Raw genomic sequence first — 20,833 nt, 5'->3', positions numbered from 1 at the left:
AACCCAGAAGAAATAAACCGCACTTCGGCCCAGCACCCAGAGATAAGCCCTGAGCCCCGCTGCCTCCAGCTTGGACCCTAGAGGTTCACTCTTCACTTTGCAATAAAAGAGCTTGTGCCACGCTACCTTTGGGGCTTTCTTGGCTTTGTGCTTGAGACCGTACACGTGTGCATGTGCCAGGTGGCTAGGTTGGCGGCCACTGGGCTCCAGGGATCACCCGATCTCTGCTCTCCCAGCGCTGGGGTTACAGGCCTCGCCACCACGTCACTAACCAAGCTGTCTACGACACCAGTTCCGGTTTTGCTCTTTAATCTCTTTTTGTATTGTTTGAGAATTTCTTTTTTTTTTAAAGATTTATTTATTTATTATATGTAAGTACACTGTAGCTGTCTTCAGACACTCCAGAAGAGGGAGTCAGATCTCATTACGGATGGTTGTGAGTCACCATGTGGTTGCTGGGATTTGAACTCCTGACCTTCGGAAGAGCAGTCGGGTGCTCTTACTCACTGAGCCATCTCACCAGCCCCTGTTTGAGAATTTCTTACATGCCTATAGTGTTTGCTCAACCCCATCCTCTTCCCTTCGCCTCCAATTCTTCCCGTCTTGTCCTTCCCAGTGTCCTCTGCTCTTTTTGAAAACCTGCCGGGTCCACTTAGCACTGTCTGTGTTTACCTGAGGGTAGGAACATCTACTGGAGCGTGTGCAGTGTGTGAGCTGCTTTTCTGTTGCTGTGATAAAACCATACAAGCCAATGTAAGATATGGAGGGAAGAGTTTATTTGAGGTTATGGTTCCACGGCAAAAGTCCATAATGGCCTAGGAGGCTTGGCAGTCAGAGGCCAGAACAGGAAGCTGAGAGACTGCTCCTCAGCCACAGACAGGAAGTTGAGAGTGAGAACAGGAAGTTGACCAATGCTATAAACCCTCAAAGCCCAGTGATGCACTTCCTCCAGCAAAGCCGTGTGTATCTCCTAAAGGTCACATAAGCTTATGTCCATAAACAGTGCCATCAACACAGGACGGGATGTTCAGGCTAGAGTCTGAGGGGACAGCATCTCTGCCGAGGACAGACTCTCCTCCTCTGGCAGCCATCAGTTGCCAGTAGCTCCTTAGCTAGGGGTGTGATGCCATGCTGCAGTCTTTCTGGCTTGTTCTTGTGCAGTTCTTACGCATGCTACCCCAGCCACTGTGAATTCTTACGCATGCTACCCCAGCCACTGTGAATTCTTACGCATGCTACCCCAGCCACTGTGAATTCTTACGCATGCTACCCCAGCCACTGTGAATTCGTGTGTGCAATGGCCCTGTCATGTCTGGCAAGTTGTTTTGCTATGGACATCTGCTCTGTCTGGCTCTTATAGGATTTCCAGCTCTTCCCAAATGATCCCTGACCCTTGGGTGAGGGGTATCGACATCTTGGCTCTCTGTATTAATTGCCATCTCCTGTAAATAAATAAATAAATAAACAAATAAATAAATAAATAAATGAATAAATGAATAAATAAGCAAGCAAGCAAGCAGGCAGGCAAGCCTCTCTGACGAGGCCTGAGAGATGTGTGAATCTATGGATACAAAGATAAGTACTTAGGAGGCCGTTAAAGCTGTTCACTTAACAAGGTACTAGTACTAGGTTCTCCCTTAGGGCTCTGGCCTAGCCAGCCACAGATTGTCGGCCCAGTGAATAGTACTGGGCTTGAGTCCAGCTTTGTGGCGCAGGATTCAAATCCAACCAGAAAGTGTTTGGTTACTCCCATAAGGGTAATGCCACTATTATGCCACCGGGTCTCTATTGCCAGGCAGTTGTGGCTGTAGCACACAGCGTGCAGAAGTGATTGATTTCCTTCGCTGATAGTGTGCATGGCACCTCCCAGGACCATGAAAGCTACACAGTAGGGGTGAAGCTTCCAAGGCGGTGCCAGCTTGATCGCACCATATTCGAGAATTATAGAATGCAAGGTTGTGGGGTCTTCAGCAATGGAGTCTTACCAGCAAGTCTGCAAGGTAGCCCATAGCAATAGCCTCTAACATTTGGGGGAGTCTAAAGGACCCCACTGACCAGCAACTTTTTATGTGATAGACAGTGTCTGGCTTTAGAAGTCATTATGTAGCTCAGGCTAGCCTTGGAATTCATTGTGTAGCCCAGGTTGGCCTTGAGCTCCCAGCAACCCTCCTGCTACTGCCTCCTGAGTGCTTGAGTTGTAGGCATGCACCACACAGCCCGACTGGCTTGGTTTTGTTTTGTTTTGTTAACTTAAGTGGTCTCTGGGTTATCTTCCAAGCACATAAAGACAGGTCTGTGTCACCTCTGTGGATGGATGTTCCTGTGATGTCCCTATGCTATGTTCTAGCCCCCGCTGCAGGACTTGGGGGACTTGGATATCCATTCTGGGTTCACAGACATGGCTATCTCCCTGCATAAGCAGACGTGTGCGCCCGTATTTTCCACAGGATAAAGCAGAAGGCAGGTTGATTGAGCCACAGGACTGGCTGTGCCCTGGGAGCTGTGTGTGTCACATTGGTCAGGGCAGTGTCTCCTGGAGCTGAGTGAGTTGCTGACCACAGACTGATCATGGTCTGGGAATGGGTCAGCACACCCTTGACCTCCCCTCCCTCAACGAGACAGGATAGCGGGTCCATTCTCACCTTTACTGGTGGTACTAGAGTCACCATAGATGCTACCTTGAAGTTCTCCAGGCATTTGGGGACCCTGGGGAAGGGTGACCTGTTGAGAAAAGAATGGAAAGGATAATAATGGCTCCCAGGTCACACATGCGATTCTCTGTCCCACAGGCGGTCTCAGTGGGGCTACCATCATCGATTCTCTTGACACCCTCTACCTCATGGAGCTGAAAGAGGAGTTCCAGGAGGCCAAGGCCTGGGTGCAAGACAGCTTCCACCTGAACGTGGTGAGTCAGAAGTGGTTGGGAGGCAAGGGCCAGCCTCCGGCTCCACAGACAATGGGCTTCTGGCCTGGGACTATGTAATAGAGCAGCGGAGAGCCAGGCTGCAGTATATACCCTGAGGAGTCTCGTCACCTCAGGGAAGAGCAGGCTTGAAGTGAGGATGTCTCCCAGCTGGTGTCCTCTGGTACAAGGGGACACAGCCAGGGCCACCCCTCCCTCCCTCCCTCCCTCTCCACGGTGCTCATCTTGTGCCTGTCACTTGCTCAGCAAGTGGTAGGAGGGAAAGTGGCTCAGTTAGAGGCAAGAGATGAGGGGCACCTGCGAGCTGAACTGGAGAGCTGGGAAGGGCTTCTTACCTCCCCGACCCTTCTGTGAGACAGGAATAGATGACCCACAGCAGAAGGCTGTGGAGAGTTTTTTATGGCGCCATAAAGTCAACCCGAAGACTAAGTGGGCTCCTCATAACCACTATAATTACTAGAATCATCTTGAGGCCTTTGTGAGCCCAGGGGAGCCTTTGTTCCTTTTCAGTGGGTGAGGGAGGGGCAGAGGAACATCTTCAGGGACTCACCTGGCACAGGCCCCAGCTCCTCCAGGCAAAGGATGGGCCTGCCCAAGGGACCAGGGAGCTGTGGACACTCAGGCAGCCTGGGGTAGGTTGGAGTGTTTTCAGGAAAAAAAGAAAGGTGGGGTCATGACCTCTTTGCACCTTAGCTTCTTCATCTAGAGAGTGGGGTGACATCACAGAGCCCTACGAGGTTAAAAGGAAGTGAGATTTGCACACTTTTTGCTCGTGGAAACATCCTCCCAGATTAACAGGTAACACTGGCTGCTGTGCATAGTGAAAGCTTGAGTCAGACCTGGTAGTGTGGTCCTGGAATCCCAGTGGAGGCTGAAACAGCCGGAGCACAAGTTCAAGGCTAGCCTGGGCAATTTAGCGAGACCCTGTCTCAAAAGAAAGAAAAAAGGCCAGGGCTATAACTCATTTGCCTAGACCCTCAGTTAACTCCCCAGCGTTAGAAATAAAAATTTAAAATACGGTGCGGAAAGCTGCCAAGGGGAGCACCTGGGGTAAGGGGTGGAAACAGGAGCCTTTGCGAGACCTGCATCAGCTTACTGTGTCACCGTGAGAAGGCCTGCCTGGGAGGTGGTGTCACACTTGTTCTGTGCAGGAGGAAACGGGGGGGGAGGGGGGGGACGACAAGAAATCTATCCCAAGTCACAAAGCCATGTACAGATGGTGCCCTTGGCAGGATGCCTCCACACCTGCTTTGTACTGGGCAGTGTGGGGGGCACAGGCATGGAGAAGGGCATTGTTGGTGGGTCCAGAGGCTGCTGACTCTTACACAGGCATCTGCCCACAGCCTCTCCTGCTCAGCCCTGCCCTGCTCTCTCACTCCAGCTAAGCCATGGGAGCTTCTCGGGACAGGGCGAGGGTGGCAGGCCAGGCTAGAGAAGGTTTGGCTTCTCCTTGGGCTAAGCTTCTCCTGCAGCTCGGCACAGGTCCTGGAGCTCCTTGGAGCCCAGCCAGGCGGAACTGCTCCAATGGCCTCCGGCAAGGCTGGGGATGGGAGCCAAAGCCGGTGTTTATTTGGAACGCTTAAATGCACAGTAGCAACTGCCAGGCAGGTGCTGGCCTCTCCCAACCTCAGCTATGAAAACGGAGCAGTGGCCTGGCCTGCTGGGGTCCTCGAGGCAGGGTACAGGTGTGTATTGAGGGGAGCAGCGTGGCCCTTGTCCAGGGCCTGGCTGGCTGTGGGAGACTCACACGTATCCTTACTGGACCCGTTGTCCCCCCTCCCCCACCTTCTTGCAGAGTGGAGAAGCATCTTTGTTTGAAGTGAACATCCGGTATATCGGAGGACTGCTCTCGGCCTTCTACCTGACTGGAGAAGAGGTAAGTTGGTCCTTTGAGGCTCCAGGCTGGACAGGTCTTAGAAAAACTATAGTTCTGCCTCTACTTTCCCATGGCTTCATGGGGGCAGGAAATCAGCCAGAGACCAACCAGGGCCTCGAGTTCTCCCCCCCAACTCCCTGACTCCATGAGGATTCCACATTGCACAGATCTATGGCCCAGGTGAGCACACTTGGGGCCCAGAGCACCTGATGACTTCTGTGAGGTTGGAACCATGTCTGTGCAGAACCAGCCACTTGCAAACTGCCATTCATAGATTTCAGGTCTCATGACCCACAAGGCCAAAGTGCTTCCTCTTACCCCCATGGACATTGGCCTTTTTTTAAAACAAGTGTGGGTTTTTGCTTGTATGTATGTATGTGAACCACATGTGTGTCTAGTACCCAAAGAAACCAGAAGAAGACATTGAATCCCCTGAAACTGTAGTTACAGCTGGCTGTGTTAGGACTGAACCTGGGTCCTCTGGAAGAGCAGTCAGTGCTCTTAACTGCCAAGTCGCAGAGCCCATAGATTGTCATATACTTCACAGCCAACCCTTTCCTTGGCTCCCCTCCTGGGCAGAACTGGCTGTACCCATTCTCAAGGGAGCAGTGGGGCCATGGGGCCGCCCTGCTGGCCATAACCTGTAACTGCAAGCCTTTGAGGGCCAAGAAGTGCCCAGGGTCACCTGCTGATGGCCTTAAACAAGTCCCCTCTTACCACTTTCTTTCGAGTCCTCGGATGGTCATGTTACCTCTTTAGATCAAACAGCCCTTGTGACATGGAACAGGACAGAGTTTGGCCTGGGCTGTCACCTCCAAACGATGTCTTCTCTCTGCCAGAGAATTCTGAATTGAACTGAGATTGGGAGGAACTGGAGCCTCCCCTCTCCCCTCGTGAGCACTTGTCGTTGCACACTCTGAGTATCAGATGGCCAGGTTGGCAGTGTCTCCAGAATATAGGTCATCAGTCAGGCTGTTCCCCGGGATCCAGAGGGCCCCTCTGCCCAGCTCTGCCACCACTTGGAATTAGGAGCCAGGCAGGTAAAGCAGGCAAGCTACAGAGAAATCCTGACCCGCTCTATAACTATGACCCAAGAAAGTCTTCTTCCCTTGCTGTCGTGACTGAAGTTGAGAGCTTAGAGGCAGCAAGCCGCCTCTATCTCCCCAGTCGCTTCAGGCCTCTCTCCATCAAACATAATCTCCTCAGCAGAGATTACTGCTTGTACCAATTTGTCCAAAAAAAATTGTCGATGGGAGCCCTCGGCGTCGAGCCACCCAGAGCTTGAATATCATTTGAAAACCCCAGGACAGGAAAATGACAGAGCGAGCAGGGGGGAAAACGGCAAAGTCACTCATGTGCTTCAGAGGCTCCTGCCCAGCCCCCGCTGGCTGGCGTGGTTGGAGGAGGGATGGATGCAGGGAAGGGGAGCGGAGATGCTTAGGACCAAGAAGCTAGTGGCTCCTGATGACAGCCTCCCAGCTCTCCTTTGACCCTTCTCTGAAGAGTCTGTCTTCCTGAGCCTGTGGCTCCCTGAGTGGCCCACACTTTGACTTCAGGATGTACATCTGGGGCTGTGGCCCAGGGCATTGGTGACTAGAGAGACAGTTCACAGCCAGGCGGTGGTGTCCTTCTGTAATCCCAGCACTCAGGAGGCAAAGGCAGGTAGATCTCTGTGTTAGAGGCTAGCCTGGTCTACAAGGTGAGTTCCAGGACAGCCAGGGCTATACAGAGAAACCCTGTCTCAAAAAAAAAGAAGAAGAAGAAGAAGGAGGAGGAGGAGAAGGGAAGGGAGGAAGGAAGGAAGGAAGGAAGGAAGGAAGGAAGGAAGGAAGGAAGGAAGGAAGGAAGGAAGGAAGGAAGGAGGGAAGAAAAGAGGACTTCATAAAGCTCAGAAGGAAGCCCAAGTAACGAGCATGCTGAGTCTTCCTGTACAGCGAGGTGCAGCACACATCCACGGTCCCCGCTATGTCCAGCCTTCTTCCTTTCTAAATACCGGGTTTTGAGTTCTGTGCACAGCACTGTGAGAGCTGCCTATGTCCCATCAGTGAAAGGAGTACATCACCCACTTACAGATGATGACTCACTGAGGGCTGTGCCAGGCCTCGATCCAGTCCTTTGGCCCTCCAGTCTGTCTCCATCGTCAGTGCCTGCTTCCAGTCACACTAAGCTCAAGCCACACCCAGTGGGCTGCCTGTTGTGGGCATGTCGTAACTTCCTACAACTATGTGCGCCACATCTGCTGGCTGCCACTTTCTTGGCTTCAGAGGAAGTGGCAGAAGAGGACCCTGCTGGTTGGTCACTCCTGCTGAGACTGACTCCCGTCAAGAGTCTGGCATGAGGCCAGAGAGATGTCTTGGAAGTTATGAGAGCACTGGATGCTCTTGTAGAGGACCTGGGTTCAATTCCTAGCACCCATATGGCGGCTCACCAGCCTCTACAGCTCCCCTCCCAGGGATCCTGATGCCCTCTTCTGGCTTTCCTGAGCCCTACATGTATACGGTGTAGAGACATACATACCGGCTAAACAACCTTACACATAGAATAATAAATTTTTTAAAAGATGGCAGGCATAATCAGAGCTGTTCCTGGGGATGCTGGGACAGAGCTTCACAGTTCAGAAGCACATCCGCACAAAAGCTCCCTCTTTCTCAATTTCGGCAAGAACTCTGTGGAGTTGCCATGGCACGTCCACCATTCTACTGGGCAGATGGGGAAACTGAGGCTCAGAGACAGTGCAGGGTTCAACGAAGGTCACACAGCGGCAGAGAGAACATGTTCTGGGCCCTTGGCTCCGTGTGCTTTCTGCCCCTGTAAGATGAAACTCACACCTGTTTCCCTTCTGTTCGGGGACTAGAACCACGAGGCCACTGAGGCCACACCCCTCTGAGGAGAGACTCCTAGGTGTCCTGGTGAAAGCCACAGAACTCTGTAGCCTTGAGCAAGTCATCACGGATGACTTAGCCTTAGTGCGGGCCTACTCTGCAGAAACTGAAGGTCTGTAGACACAGCCCCTCCCCCTGCTCCATCCCCGATGGCAGAGTGGACCCATGTCTTTCTGCCACCATCAGTTTCATTCTAGAACTCATGTGCTCTCCCAGTTCCTCCCCAGCACCACTGGGACCTTCTGTGACAACCAACAGCAAGACCTCTTAAGGACTGTGCACAGGAGGGACGTGGTACCCTGGCAGAGAAGCCCTTTCAGCTAGTGTTTCCTTAGAGTCTCAGGCAACCAATGCAGCTGCCTGAGCCCCAATCTGGGTGGGCTCTATTTGCCACTGACAACCTCCTGCTTGGGCAAAGCCATCCAAAGCCCACAGGAGATCAAGGCTCTTACAAGCCCTTTCTGTCACAAAGCCAGTGGCTTCCCAGCCTGCCTGAGCACTGCAGCAGACTCACAGAGCCGACCCTGCAGCCCCACAAGACAGGTGCCTTTGGGATCTAGAACAGCACCCTGGGGTCTACTTCCAGGTCTCATCGCCAGGCACTGAACAGTGTGCTCTTGTCTGACCACGTGGCCAGCCCGGCCACTCCCCTTCTTCCCTGGCAAGGCCATGTGACCTCAGAGGCCAAGGCTGTGTACCCTCAGAGGCCTGGAACCCGTCCACCGGCTCAGGGTTGGGAAGCCACTAACAGCTGTCTCACGGGATTTTGTTGTTTGTTTGCTTTATATTATGTGGTATAGAGATGAGACCCAGGGCTCTTGCGTCTCCGTGAGCTCCGTCCCCCAAGCTGTCCTCATTCATCAGGTTTCTGGTACTGGTGGCTTTGTTAGGGATGTCAGGAAACTGAGTCAGCAGAGTGACAGTCTGGGGACATACATCTCAGCTCGTCAGTGACTTTTATGATCCTCTCTAGGTATCCATGGTGATTGGGCCCAGAACCCCTATGAATCTCAAATTCCAGGAAGGCTCAAGCCCTTACCTGAAATAGCATGCTATTTGCAGAGAGCCTACCTCCATCCTCTCAAAGTCCTTAGGACCCAACAGCCGGGGCTTTGCTCTGTTCCATTCTTTAGGAAGAAGAATCCCCGTGCATGGTCAATACAGATGTGGTTTACAGATGTGATTTTTAATCCCTCCTCCAGGGTGTGGCCCACACTGGCTTCTAACGTTTGTCTTCCTCAGTGTCAGGATTGCAGGTGGACCCCATCATGGCCAGCTTCTTTTTAAAGTGTGTTTTCGGTCTAGGATTTGTTGAAAATGGAGTCCATATAACTGTGTTATAGGCCTGGTGTGTGTGTGTGTGTGTGTGTGTGTGTGTGTGTGTGTGTGTGTGTGTGAGAGAGAGAGAGAGAGAGAGAGAGAGAGAGAGAGAAAGAGAGAGAAAGAGAGAGAGAGAGAGAGAGAGAGAGAGAGAGAGAGAGAGAGAGAGGTTTGTCATGCATGCATGTGGGTAGATGCCTGTACAAATGAATTAGGAGGTGAGAGCAGAATATCTCTTACTGCACTGGAGGCTTGCAGCTTGCTGTTTAGGCTAGGCTGCCCTGTCAGGGAGCTCCGCCTATTTCTGCCCTGCCCAGTCCTGGGGTTCTAGGAACCACAACCACACCTAACTTCTTATGTGGCAATCTGAGGTCAGGCCCTCAGACTTGCAGAGGGGGTGCCCTGACCACTGAGCCATCTCTCCCATCCTCTTGTAAAATTCCCCAGGCTGAACACAGTCATATATACCTGTAGTCCCAACTGCTCAGAAAGCTGAGGCAGAAGGATTACATGAGTGTAGGTGTTCAAAAGCAGCCTGGGCAGCACAACAAGACCTTCCCTTCAGGAAAATAAAAATAATCTCGTAAAAGGCACAGACCGACCAGAAGGAGGAAACAAATCCCATCCCCGGGCTAACCCCTCTGAGGGGACATTATTAATGTTTTCATGTGTTCCCTTTATTCAATGCACCCATATGTAAACAAATTTTAAATTGAGTTACAGTATTTTGAAGTACTTTTCTAGGTTCAAAGATGTATATACTCTCCTGCTCCTGTGCCATTTTGGTGGCTGCGTGACATTACATCACGTGGAGGCCAGAACTGAGCCACTTCCGAGTTGCCTGATTCACCACGGTCTATTTTAGGCAATGCCGGAACAAACAGCCATGATAGAAACTCTTTTGCAACTCAATTATTTATGTCCTAAAAGAAATTGGGTTGGTTCATTTGACTTTTTTAAAAATCACATCTGTCCATTTGTTTTGTGAGGTTGTGTGCACACTTGTGTGTGTCACAGTGCACGTGTGGTTGTCAGAGCACAACTTCTGAAGAGTGGGCTCTCTCCTTCCATCATGAGGGTCTTGGGGATCGAACTTGGGCCATTCAGCTTGGCAGCAAGCACCTTTATGAACTGAGCCCTCTTGCTGGCTGCTTTAGAGAAATTGGTTATGAGAGACACTGATGAGTCTGAAGGTCACGTGTCCTGAGTTAATCTGGCATTTCAGAGGGATGGTTTAAAAGGCTCGGAGCCTCACTTGGGGGCCCTGATCTGTGACCTTGTGATGCCTCTTTAGCTATCGTGTAGAGGGTTTAAAACAACCCGTTCACCCTGTCTCCCCTGTGCATAACACTGAAAACAATTGAGTGGCCTCGACTATCAAAGAAAGACATGTCTCCCGTGACCTCACTGAGAAGCTGCCGCCCAGGAGGTAGAAGTTTCTAGAACCTGGATGGTCTGGACTTCAAGTCCAATGCTATATATTCTCCATACAGATACACAGCTCATTTTCCCTTACTCTCGATGCTTTAATTAGCTCCCCCTCACAGAACAAAATGCCTGAGACAACTTGAAAAAAAATGTCCAGCTGGGCTCACTGGTTCAATGGTCCCTGCTTACTTAGCCACTGCCTCAGGTCCAGAGTGGTCCAGGACATCATGGCTGGAACACATGATGGTAGAGATGCCAGGAAGCAGAGACCAAGAGAGGGGTGGGGGCCCCTGCTATCCCCATCAAGCCCCCCTCCCAACCTAACTTTTCCCTTAGGTTCCAGCTTTTAAAGGTTCCTCCATCTCCCGGTAGTAACAAGACTGGGGACCAAGCCTTCAACACATAGACCTTTGGAGTTGCTCCAGGTGCATGCCGCACCATTCAGCTTGTAGCACCCCACAGCCTGTAGCATCCCATAGCCTGTAGCATCCCATAGCCTGTAGCATCCCATAGCCTGTAGCATCCCACAGCCTGTAGCACCCACAGTCTGTAGCATCCCACAGCCTGTAGCATCCCACAGCCTGTAGCATCCCACAGCCTGTAGCATCCCACAGCCTGTAGCACCCACAGCCTGTAGCATCCCATAGCCTGTAGCATCCCATAGCCTGTAGCATCCCACAGCCTGTAGCACCCCACAGCCTGTAGCATCCCACAGCCTGTAGCATTCCACAGCCTGTAGCACCCACAGCCTGTAGCACCCCACAGCCTGTAGCACCCACAGCCTGTAGCACCCACAGCCTGTAGCATCCCATAGCCTGTAGCATCCCATAGCCTGTAGCATCCCACAGCCTGTAGCACCCCACAGCCTGTAGCACCCACAGCCTGTAGCATCCACAGTCTGTAGCACCCACAGCCTGTAGCATCCCACAGCCTGTAGCATCCCATAGCCTGTAGCACCCACAGCCTGTAGCATCCCACAGCCTGTAGCATTCCACAGCCTGTAGTGTCCCATAGCTTGGTAAAGGCAGTGCTGATGCCAGCAGCACCCCCTTCTCAGTGGGGTCTGTCCCTGGACTTGGAGGTGACACTGACTTCTTTCCCCTCCCCTTCCCAAGGTCACCTGATCACAATGACAGTCCTTCGTCCCCCCTACCATCTGAGGAACAACCCAGGCATTTCATGAACACAGAAATGGACACTCAGAAATGCCTGGTGTAAGGACCCCAAAACCCAGCTGTCTGGGGGCCAGGTCCTGTCTCTCAGCCTTGACTGGGTTAGAGTGACCACTCCACCCTATTCAGACTCAGTGCCCTTTGACTCTTCCCCCTCAGGTGTTCCGAGTGAAGGCCATCAAGCTGGGTGAGAAACTGCTGCCTGCCTTCAACACACCCACGGGCATCCCCAAGGGCGTGGTCAACTTCAAAAGGTGAGATGCCCACTTTGAACTGGTGACCGTGATCCACCCCCATTTATGGGTCTTGAGTTGGGGCCCTGATGAGAAGGCCCAGGGACAGTTGGCAGACAGAACGGAGTCCTAGGGAGTCAGTTTCTCTGGCTTAAATGTTTGCAGATTCGGGAGCTGAGGGCACTCGGATGGATAGTTTCCTTTCTGTGCACACTGCGAACTGACCTTTGCTAAGCACTGCCCTGGACAGGCACTGGCTACCAAGTGTAGGTCTCAGGGTTTGAACCACAAAGGCTTGACCTTCTCAGGGTGGGAGGGACATTTGTTCCTCTGCAAACAGCCGCCAGTGTCCTGTTGCCCTAGAACCTGTTGGCCCTGGCTTCCCAGGCGGATCCCGCAGCTCTGGGCCATGCATGACATCCTTGAGCTGAGAGAGGAAGGCTGGGTAGCCCATACTCCCTGTCCTGCCGGAGCAATCATCTGGGGTACCTCACAAGAGTGCTGGCCAGGTGCCTGGGAGAAGAGTCCACTCAGCTCTTCCTGGGCCTCACCCTCCCTCGGTGCCCTGTGGCCTGGGTAGCATTGCCCTCTGTGCCCCCCACAAACCAGCTCCCCCTGGTGGCAAGACTTCCCAGTGTCCTCAGTTAAACTTCACAGAGGCCAGGGTGGCCATGAGGCTGGCTGAGGTAACACGCAGATACCTCAGAAACATACACCAGGCCTGGATGCTGAGTGCTTCTCCACAGACACTAATCCTGAGAATGGAGGCAGAAGAGACCCTGGGTCTGGGCACAGCCCCCAGTGCCCCTCCCTCAGCCCTAGCCTCCTGTCTCACCTGTGGCCCCAGCGGAGCCTGGTCCTACCCAGACCCCAAGATTCCTGGCCCAGTCGTGGCTATTTTTAGGTTCCGTGATGGGCCACGGAGCGATGCTGTGTGTGTGGCGGACTTCCTGGGCTTCCATTGTCACGCCCTTCTCAAATCCATACACGGCCTCCCGCAGTTATCCAATGTACTTTTACTGGGGTGTTCTCCCTCTAAACCTGTGTAAACACAGCTACATAACTGCTAGCAGCTTTTGAGCACACAGGCACCCTGTGAGCCCACAACAGAGAACTTTCCTTTCTAACCACCGGGAAGGACCTCTTTTTTGCCAGGAAAGAAAACGAGGCTCAGAGAAGTGCAGTAATGCCCCCAAAGTCACGCAGCAACTGAGTAAAGTTAGTATTTGAACTCAGCTCTGGCTGTCATGATTACACCATACACAAGAGGTTAACCAAGCAGCGAGGGTACTGTAGAGCAACCTTGCCAGGGGAAAGGAGAGAAGTGAAAATCTTACTGTTGGTCCACTGGGTCACAGAGCTGGTAGGATGACCCCTCTCCCCTCCAGAATGCTGTGGTTGTGTTTAGTACCTAGTATTTAGATTCAGCTCTACAGCTTTCTGTGTGACATTGAAAAAGTGCCTCCCCCTCTCTGAGCCTAAATATTCCTACCTATGACAGGAAGATCACAGTATCTGCTAATAGAGTTGGGTGAAGGTAAAATAAGATACCAAAGTCACCTGGCTCCCGTTAGAAGTGTATTGTCACTTACATATGCATAATTACATACTGATAAAGATGAAGGTCACGTGCATAATTGATGCCTCACAATAGCTCCGTGAGGCTGAGCACCTTGGTTTAAGGGAGGAGGAAGCTGAGGTCTAGTTAAGTGGAGGGGCACTCCTGAGGACCCCTGGTCTGGGACATAGAGAAAGCCAGTGACTAGGCAGAGTGACAAAGCTCCCCCCACCATTCACTCCCACCCCTACGCACATTCGCATGCTCTCCCTACTACCTGAAGTCTCTGGGGCAGGTGACTGAGGGAAGCCAGGAGAGAGAACAGAGAGGCCTGTGTGGTGGACAGTGAGTCCAGAACTCACTGGAGGCTGGAAGGGAATGAGGGTGCACACGCCTTTGATCCCAGCACTCACTCTGGAGGCAGAGGTAGTCAGATCTCTGAGTTCAAGGCCAGCTTGATCTACAGAGTGAGTTTCAGCATAGCCTGGTCTACCTAGTGAAATAATGTCTAAAAAGCAAGCAAGCAGGCAGGCTACCTGGGAGGCTGAGCTACCTGAAAGAATCGTCTCTTCTTCTCTGCCAGAGCACCAGAGACCGATACAGGGCACGGGCAGAGCTTAGAGTGGCCTGTGAGGCCTTGGGCCTTCAGAAGTATGGCCCCCAGGCACCTCCCCACCCCACACTGCCTTCCCAAGTCATCTCCATCTGTGGAGGTGGATGGACAGCAGCGGGTTCCGAGGCAGCAGGAGAGCAGAGAAACCCCCCAAAGGCGACACAGCCACCCAGGGCCTGCAGAGGGGAGGTGCCTGCTGTGTCTTGCTCTCTCCCTGAGTCTTCACTAACTCTCTGTAGAATGCCTGTCCCCTTGGAAACCTAAATAATCCTGTGAGAAAGTAGTGAAGATATGCATGTGGAATCTGAGACATGGTCCTCTGAAGCCTTGGTCTTGCCCACAGCAGTCCTTAACAACCCCCGCCCTTACTTTCTTGGCCCCCACAGAAGCCTGAGCCTGGGGAGGCAATGGCAAGAAGCGGTTGGCCTCATTCTGCCATATAGAGACAGAAACTGAGGCACACAGGATTCAAGGGCTTGTCTGAGCTCGCCAGCTGAGCAGCACCGTGCCCCCACCTTCTGGTTCCAGGGTGCAGCAGGCAGAGAGGTCTGGGAAGCTCCCCCTCAAAGGGTGGGGCAATGCAGGCAGAGGCCTCGGCTGGCTCGGTGCTGCTTTCTGTAGGGCCCAGCTGCCGCACAGACTGGTGACTGGCGGAAAGTGTCTGACTCTGGCCTGATCCTTTGTCTCTAGAAGGGAAGATGGGAAGATAACTCACATGCTGAGAATTTTCTTCCCATAGCCCTAGACGCTGAAGTGGACATCAGAGCCTCCTGCAAGCACAGGGCTAGAACATGACTGACATGTTCATGAGAGGCTAGCCTTGGCTATGAGGGCCCTACTTCTTTCACTCCTCACTCCCAGCTTCCTTGGGTCCAGCAGTCCAGTCTGGGGCTTATAGGACCCTAGATTAAAGGGCAGGCAAAAGTCTGTGTGTGTTTCGGGGTGTCTCTAAAAATGATCATTGAGTGTCCTGTGGGGCTTTGGGGCTTCTCAACGACACCATCAATGTCACCTGCAAATTTCACCACAGACACAACACCCCAAACACTATAGAGACTGCTTGGGAGGAACAAAGACTGTGGCATGGGCTCAGACCACCTTCACCAGGTCCCACCCCTCACCAGCTTCGGTGCCATCCATATGGTGGGGCCCAGGAGGATTAGCCGAGGTGCCTGGCACACAGCAGGCACCACCCTGTACCACAGCTGCTGCCGCTCTCAGCCAAGGAGCCAGCAGGGTGACAGAGCTGATGTCTTTTCAGCGGTAGCTGGGGCTGGGCCACGGCAGGCAGCAGCAGCATCCTGGCCGAGTTTGGGTCCCTGCACTTGGAATTCCTGCATCTCACTGAACTCTCTGGCAATCCAGTCTTTGCAGAAAAGGTGAGTTCTCCCCCCCACACACACACTCCAAGGGATAGAGGGCAAGTGTCTGCAGTTGAGGTTTGCAGACCCCAGCCACCACTCTTGAAGCAGTAACTAGTGGGAGAACCAACTGTGCCCAACACCAGGTGGCAGGGAGGGAAACAGAAGCCACCAGAACTCTGCCAGCGAGGCTTGTGCTGGTGCACGGGCTGGTGGCAGATCTGTGAGCCTGTGAAATCTGGAGACTGTGACTGAGAGCCAGGCTCCGCATCCTGGCAGGAACAGGCGGTGGTGTGCGAGTCCCTTTCCAGGGACATTTAGCTTTTCTCAATGTGAGATCTCCCCGCCTTTTCCTCCCAGGTGCTGTCTGGCTCGAGCTGGCAGCAGGCTGGCAGAGCGGCTTCCTCGACACTGTTCTTGGCTGCCCAAGGCTACATGGGTGCTGGGAAGTGCGTCCTGATGATTGCCCGTACCTGTCCCTGGGATGCTCTCCAGAAGGGGCTACAGTCCTGGGCAATCCACAAGCGAACATCTGGATTCAGATTTAATCCTGAATCCAAAAGAAGTCAGTGTACACATAAGCCCCTTCCAGACCCCTCTAAGAACAACCTTTGGGGTCCCACTGTCCCTCTGAAATGGCCACACACTGTCTTGGGCCACCAGCTGTTCTCCGAGCATATCCACCACCACGCCAAGCAGCTGGAAGGAAGCCTTTGCTTGCCCCAGGCCCTGGAGTCTGCACATTCATATGATGCCCAGTGTTCCTTAATACTAGATTTGGGGCCACTGTGTCCTCTGTGTGGGAATCCATCAGGACAGAGACATCAGGACAAGCTTCCTGCCCCCTTGATTGGTGCCTCTGACCTGCCTCTTGCCCCTACCCTTACCTATCCAGGGTATGGCCACTCAGATGAGTCTAACCACACTGCCCAATGCCATGCTCTCTGACCCTAAGCCAGCTCTGGCTTTCTGTTCACACTACCCGCCAGATGGACTTCCCTGGGACGCCCTGGCCAGCTCAGGAAAAGGTTCCCCAAGAGTGCACACTGGCCCGTACCATGTGCTGGGCAGGTTTTATCTTAAGCCCCAGCGAGGGAAGGGGGGTGGCAGCGGTGGGGGAGGGGGATGGCAGTGGTGGGGGGAGGGGTGTTTTCTGCCAACCCAATCTAACTGAGGGTGGAATGAGATCCAGAGAGGCTGAATCACCTGCCCCGGGGCAGCCAGCTTGTGAGTGATAAAACTGAGAACCGGGCCGGGAACTCTTCAGCCTCTCTCTTCCCTGGCCCACAGCTGGCTACAGGCTGCAGCTCCAGACTCCCAGTCCCTCCATCGCTCTCCATTTGCATACTTCAGCTATTTTCGTCCCCCCCTAGTCACGCCTCCCGCAGAGGCGATTATTAGCAGTCAAAGTTTTACAGCACCCTGCCCCCTCCTGGAGAGCTAATATAGCCTGCTTCCCTGGGTCCCACCAGGACAGGGGAGCATAAGACGATTGGCACAGAGAATCTTCCTGTCCCTCTCCTGGTCTATGCTGCCTTAAAGGGACCCGAGGTCCAATGAGGCAAAGCCAAGCGCCTCTGAGGTAAAGGAAGACTGACGATGACGCTGAGGGCTCAACCTCTCAGCTGCCCCTTTGTGCCAGTTTATCTGTGGGGTGGGCGGGGGGCAGTGTGGCTCTCCCAGAGAGTCCAGTTCTAGTGGACATCAGGGAAAAGTTCTCCATTGCACCTCCGGCCACGTGCAATCCTGGAGGCTGCAAGCCCAGCCTCTGCCGTGTGCTTGCCTAGCTCTCTGCGTCTGTATTGGACTCAAGGGCTGTTCCATGCAGGACAAGGAATACAGAGAGTCCAAGGACTCGGAACGACCTGGTTCGTGCCCCAGCTCTCTGCTAACTTACATGGGCTGGGCTGGGGCTCCATCAGTGGTGTTTGCCTAGCATACGCGAAGCCCTGGGTTTGATCCAGAGCAGTCATAAGTAGGACGTGGTCATACACGTCTATGACCCCAACACTCAGGGTGGAGGCGGAAGATTAAGAGGTCAAGGTCAACTTGAGCTACATGAGACCCTGTCTTTAAAAGAAGGAAATGTAGCTAACAAGATAGCTACCGCCACTCATCTGAAACTCCTCCCCCAGAGTGGTCTGCAGGGGAGGTACTGGCAGGTAGCCAGCCCAGGATAGGGCTGTTGCAGGCAGAGCAGTCAGCAAAGGGATGGTGAGTCAGGCTGCACTTGGCTCCATCCCACCATGCTCTGTGTGCAGGCACAGAACCTGGGGCTCTTTTCACTGTCTCCCCCACAACCAGAAAGCTTTAACCCCCATATGCATCTGAAAACTATGTGTGTTATCCTCGTGGGTGGAGAATCGATGACTTCTTCAGGAAAGTGACTGCGCCTGGTGTCTCTCACAGGTCAAACATATCCGCAAGGTCCTCAGGGAGATTGACAAACCCTTCGGTCTCTACCCCAACTTCCTCAGCCCCACGAGTGGAAACTGGGTGCAGCGTAAGTACTGGCCCTGTGGCTTCTCCTCCCGTGGGTTCCCATTCGGGCTTCCTGAATCCTAGCAGGCTCCGGCTGAGAGCCGGGGTCGGGCACCAGCTCTGGATTCACCAGCCTGGACATGCCAGCACCTACCTACCTACATGTGTGCCCAACTCTTCCCAGCCGCCTTAGCATCCATCTCTCTCAGCAGCCCTGCACCCTCCTCCATTATCCAGACTTGCAGGAATGTCCCACTTAAGGCCATCATTCAGAAGTGACTGCAGGAAAGGGCCCGGGGAGCTCCCCCCACCCCTTTGATCTGGTTCCCACCTCCAGCTTTGATTGAGATAAAATTTTAGGTGGGGACAAACTAGGCAGTGATCTAAAAATCACTTACCACTATATTTTAACTTCCTTGAATCAGTCCTGGGCGTTTTCAATTTAAAGAATTAGCCCAGGCTATTCTGGAACTCCATCTTTAGATTAGGCTGGCCTTGAACTCAAAGATCTGCCTTCCTGCCTCTGCCTCTGCCTCTTGAATGCTGGGATCAAAGGCATGCACCACCACAGCCCTACTGTTTAAAGACTTTTTGAGATAAGGTCTTCAGGTAGCCCAGGCTGGCTTTGAGTCCTCCTGCCTCCACACCCCAAGTGCTGAGATGATGGGTGTGTGGCTTCACACCTTGCAACTTTGTCAAACACCTGTGGGGCTTCCCCCAAGTCCTAGCCACAGATAGAGTGGGACTGGACGGAGAGTTGACCAGGCCCGCAGAGCCTGCTGAGCTTACTGTGGAAGAGCCAGGCTCTGGGAGAGTGTCAAAGGCTCAGCCATGTGGTCAGTCAGCAGGAACTGCACTTTCAGGCTCTGTGTGTGTGTGTGTGTGTGTGTGTGTGTGTGTGTGTGTGTGTGTGTGTGTGTGTGTTATATCATTTGCAACCTCAGAAATGACAGATGAAGGGGAAAGAGTTAGGGCCACAGCTCAGGCCACCCAGCCTCTGCTCCTGCCTGCTTCCCAGACTCTCCACACCTGGCTTCAGCCTCTCAGGAGACCCAACTCCTCCTACAGCTTAGATCTACCCAGGGTAATCCACTGGGCTCCAAACACACACACAGATATACACAACAAAGATCCATACATATACACAACACACAGCACACTTATATACATACACACAGCCATATGCCATATAGACCCACACATATGCACAAACACACCACACATATACACACACACCAGACACAAAGATATAAACCACACAGTCCTACACAAACACATGCCACAGCATACACATGGACATACATCACACAGACCCATGCATGCACACATGCACAAGTACACAGACATAAGCCACACAGACCCACACACATATATACAGACATACTGCACCTACGCACCACATACAAACGCACACCACACAGACACATGCATACACAAAAACACAGGCGCAAAACAACACATACACTGTATAAAAGCACACACAAAAATACACATACATGCCAACAATATACATGTCACACAAACACCACATAGCTGCAGCAGGGGCCCACCATCCCCAGACAGAGAGGACCTCAACCCTCCCTTTCAGCTCCCACTGCCTTGACCCACACAAACCAACTTGGTTTCCTGAGGAGCTCTGTGACTCGGTCTGAACTCGGGTCTGAACTCTTGCTCCCTTTCCCCAGCCTCTTATGAAGGCCCAGCAGTCACTGCTAGGTATGGCAGAAACCAGTCATACCTGTGAACTGTCTGCCACCAGATGAAGACACACCCACAAACACACAAATGCATATGGAATATATACATTTATATGTATTTCCTAGTATTCAATTATAAATGTTTAATAAAAAATGAAAAACACATGTCCTTAATCCCAGCACTGGGGAGGCAGAGGCAGGTAGATTTCTGGGAGTTCAAGGCCAGCCTGGTCTTCCAGGACAAAAAGAGAGAGGGAGGTGGGGGAGACGAGAGGAATAAATCGGCCCTTTATAGTTAATAACCAGGGCCCTGTGTCATCATCCTGCTAAGGTCAGATGAACTATGGCCCCGAGGACCCCAGGTGTGGATACAGGACACCTGTCTCAAGATGTCCTGGTTCCCAGCCGGGTCCCTTCACCCTACCCTAGTGGGACTGGATGACATCTGAACGGATGCTGGCTCCACCCCAAGCCTAGCTCAGGCCACGGAGGTCACCGTTTGAACCGAGCCAGTGGCAGATATGCTAACCCCCCCTTGTCATCCTTTCCTTGCAGATCATGTCTCGGTAGGAGGACTTGGGGACAGTTTTTATGAATATTTGATCAAGTCCTGGTTGATGTCAGCCAAAACAGATATGGAGGCTAAAAATATGTACTACGAAGCCTTGGAGGTAAGCAAAGCTTCCCACTACCCACCGAGTGGGCAGCCGTCACCCCTGGGGACCCTGGGCGAGGTCGCAGAGTGGGCAGGGAGAGACCGACCGGGAAGGCCTCACCAGCAACACTGATAGCTCCCCAGGCTCCACAGACATCTGCGCATCCCTCCCCCATGCTCAGAAGCCCGGGCTCCGGCAGGTCAGGCCATTTGTCCAAGATCTCATAGGAAGTGACAGTCTGCTCTAGAAAGCTCGGCTTAAGCCCTCCCCCAGGGGTCTCTGGGCTTCTGCTAATGTGCCAAAGCCCAGATGGCAGCCAGGAGCCCCCGGGGGGCTTCCAAGCGTGATCTTCAGCTGTCGTTCTGTAAAGCAGAGGTGACACTTCAGGAGAGAGAGTGACATCCTGGATGTGTGGAGCATGCCCTTGTGTCCCTTCTCAGCATGTGGGTGCAAGGTGAGGTTCAGAGAGCAAGGACACTTGCCCACGGCCACAGGGCACTGAACTGTCAGAGTTAATGTCACTGCTGGTCTACTCAGGGGGTGTGGAGTGAAGAGGAGTGGGAGCCTGGGGTGAGGTTCCCCCACCCCCCGCCCTGCTCAGAGAGAGGAAAACTTAGAAAAGGGAGTTGGGGA

The 20,833-nt window shown here is 53.0% G+C and overlaps 1 protein-coding gene and 1 long non-coding RNA gene across 4 annotated transcripts in view; one reads left to right on the top strand and one right to left on the bottom strand.

Annotated features, from left to right (window-relative positions):
- Positions 1-20,833, top strand: part of Man1c1 (mannosidase, alpha, class 1C, member 1) — a 142,601-nt gene that overhangs the window by 108,136 nt on the left and 13,632 nt on the right. For all 3 annotated transcript variants that reach the window (NM_207237.3, XM_006538757.4, XM_011250232.3), the window contains exons 3-8: positions 2,790-2,905; positions 4,719-4,799; positions 11,761-11,855; positions 15,267-15,384; positions 17,776-17,869; positions 20,100-20,215. In NM_207237.3, coding sequence (NP_997120.1) covers positions 2,790-2,905; positions 4,719-4,799; positions 11,761-11,855; positions 15,267-15,384; positions 17,776-17,869; positions 20,100-20,215 — 620 coding nt within the window. The remainder of the gene's footprint in view (positions 1-2,789; positions 2,906-4,718; positions 4,800-11,760; positions 11,856-15,266; positions 15,385-17,775; positions 17,870-20,099; positions 20,216-20,833) is intronic.
- Gm42326 lies at positions 761-3,951 on the bottom strand. The gene is made up of 3 exons (XR_881492.3): positions 3,474-3,951; positions 2,643-2,721; positions 761-1,442 (listed from the first exon to the last, which is right to left on the bottom strand). It is a non-coding gene; the product is annotated as a predicted gene, 42326 (long non-coding RNA).

This window comes from Mus musculus, chromosome 4, assembly GCF_000001635.26.
Source record: "Mus musculus strain C57BL/6J chromosome 4, GRCm38.p6 C57BL/6J".
Classification (NCBI taxonomy): domain Eukaryota; kingdom Metazoa; phylum Chordata; class Mammalia; order Rodentia; family Muridae; genus Mus; species Mus musculus.
Note: the sequence above shows the minus strand (reverse complement) of the source record. Positions and strands in the feature narration are given on the sequence as shown.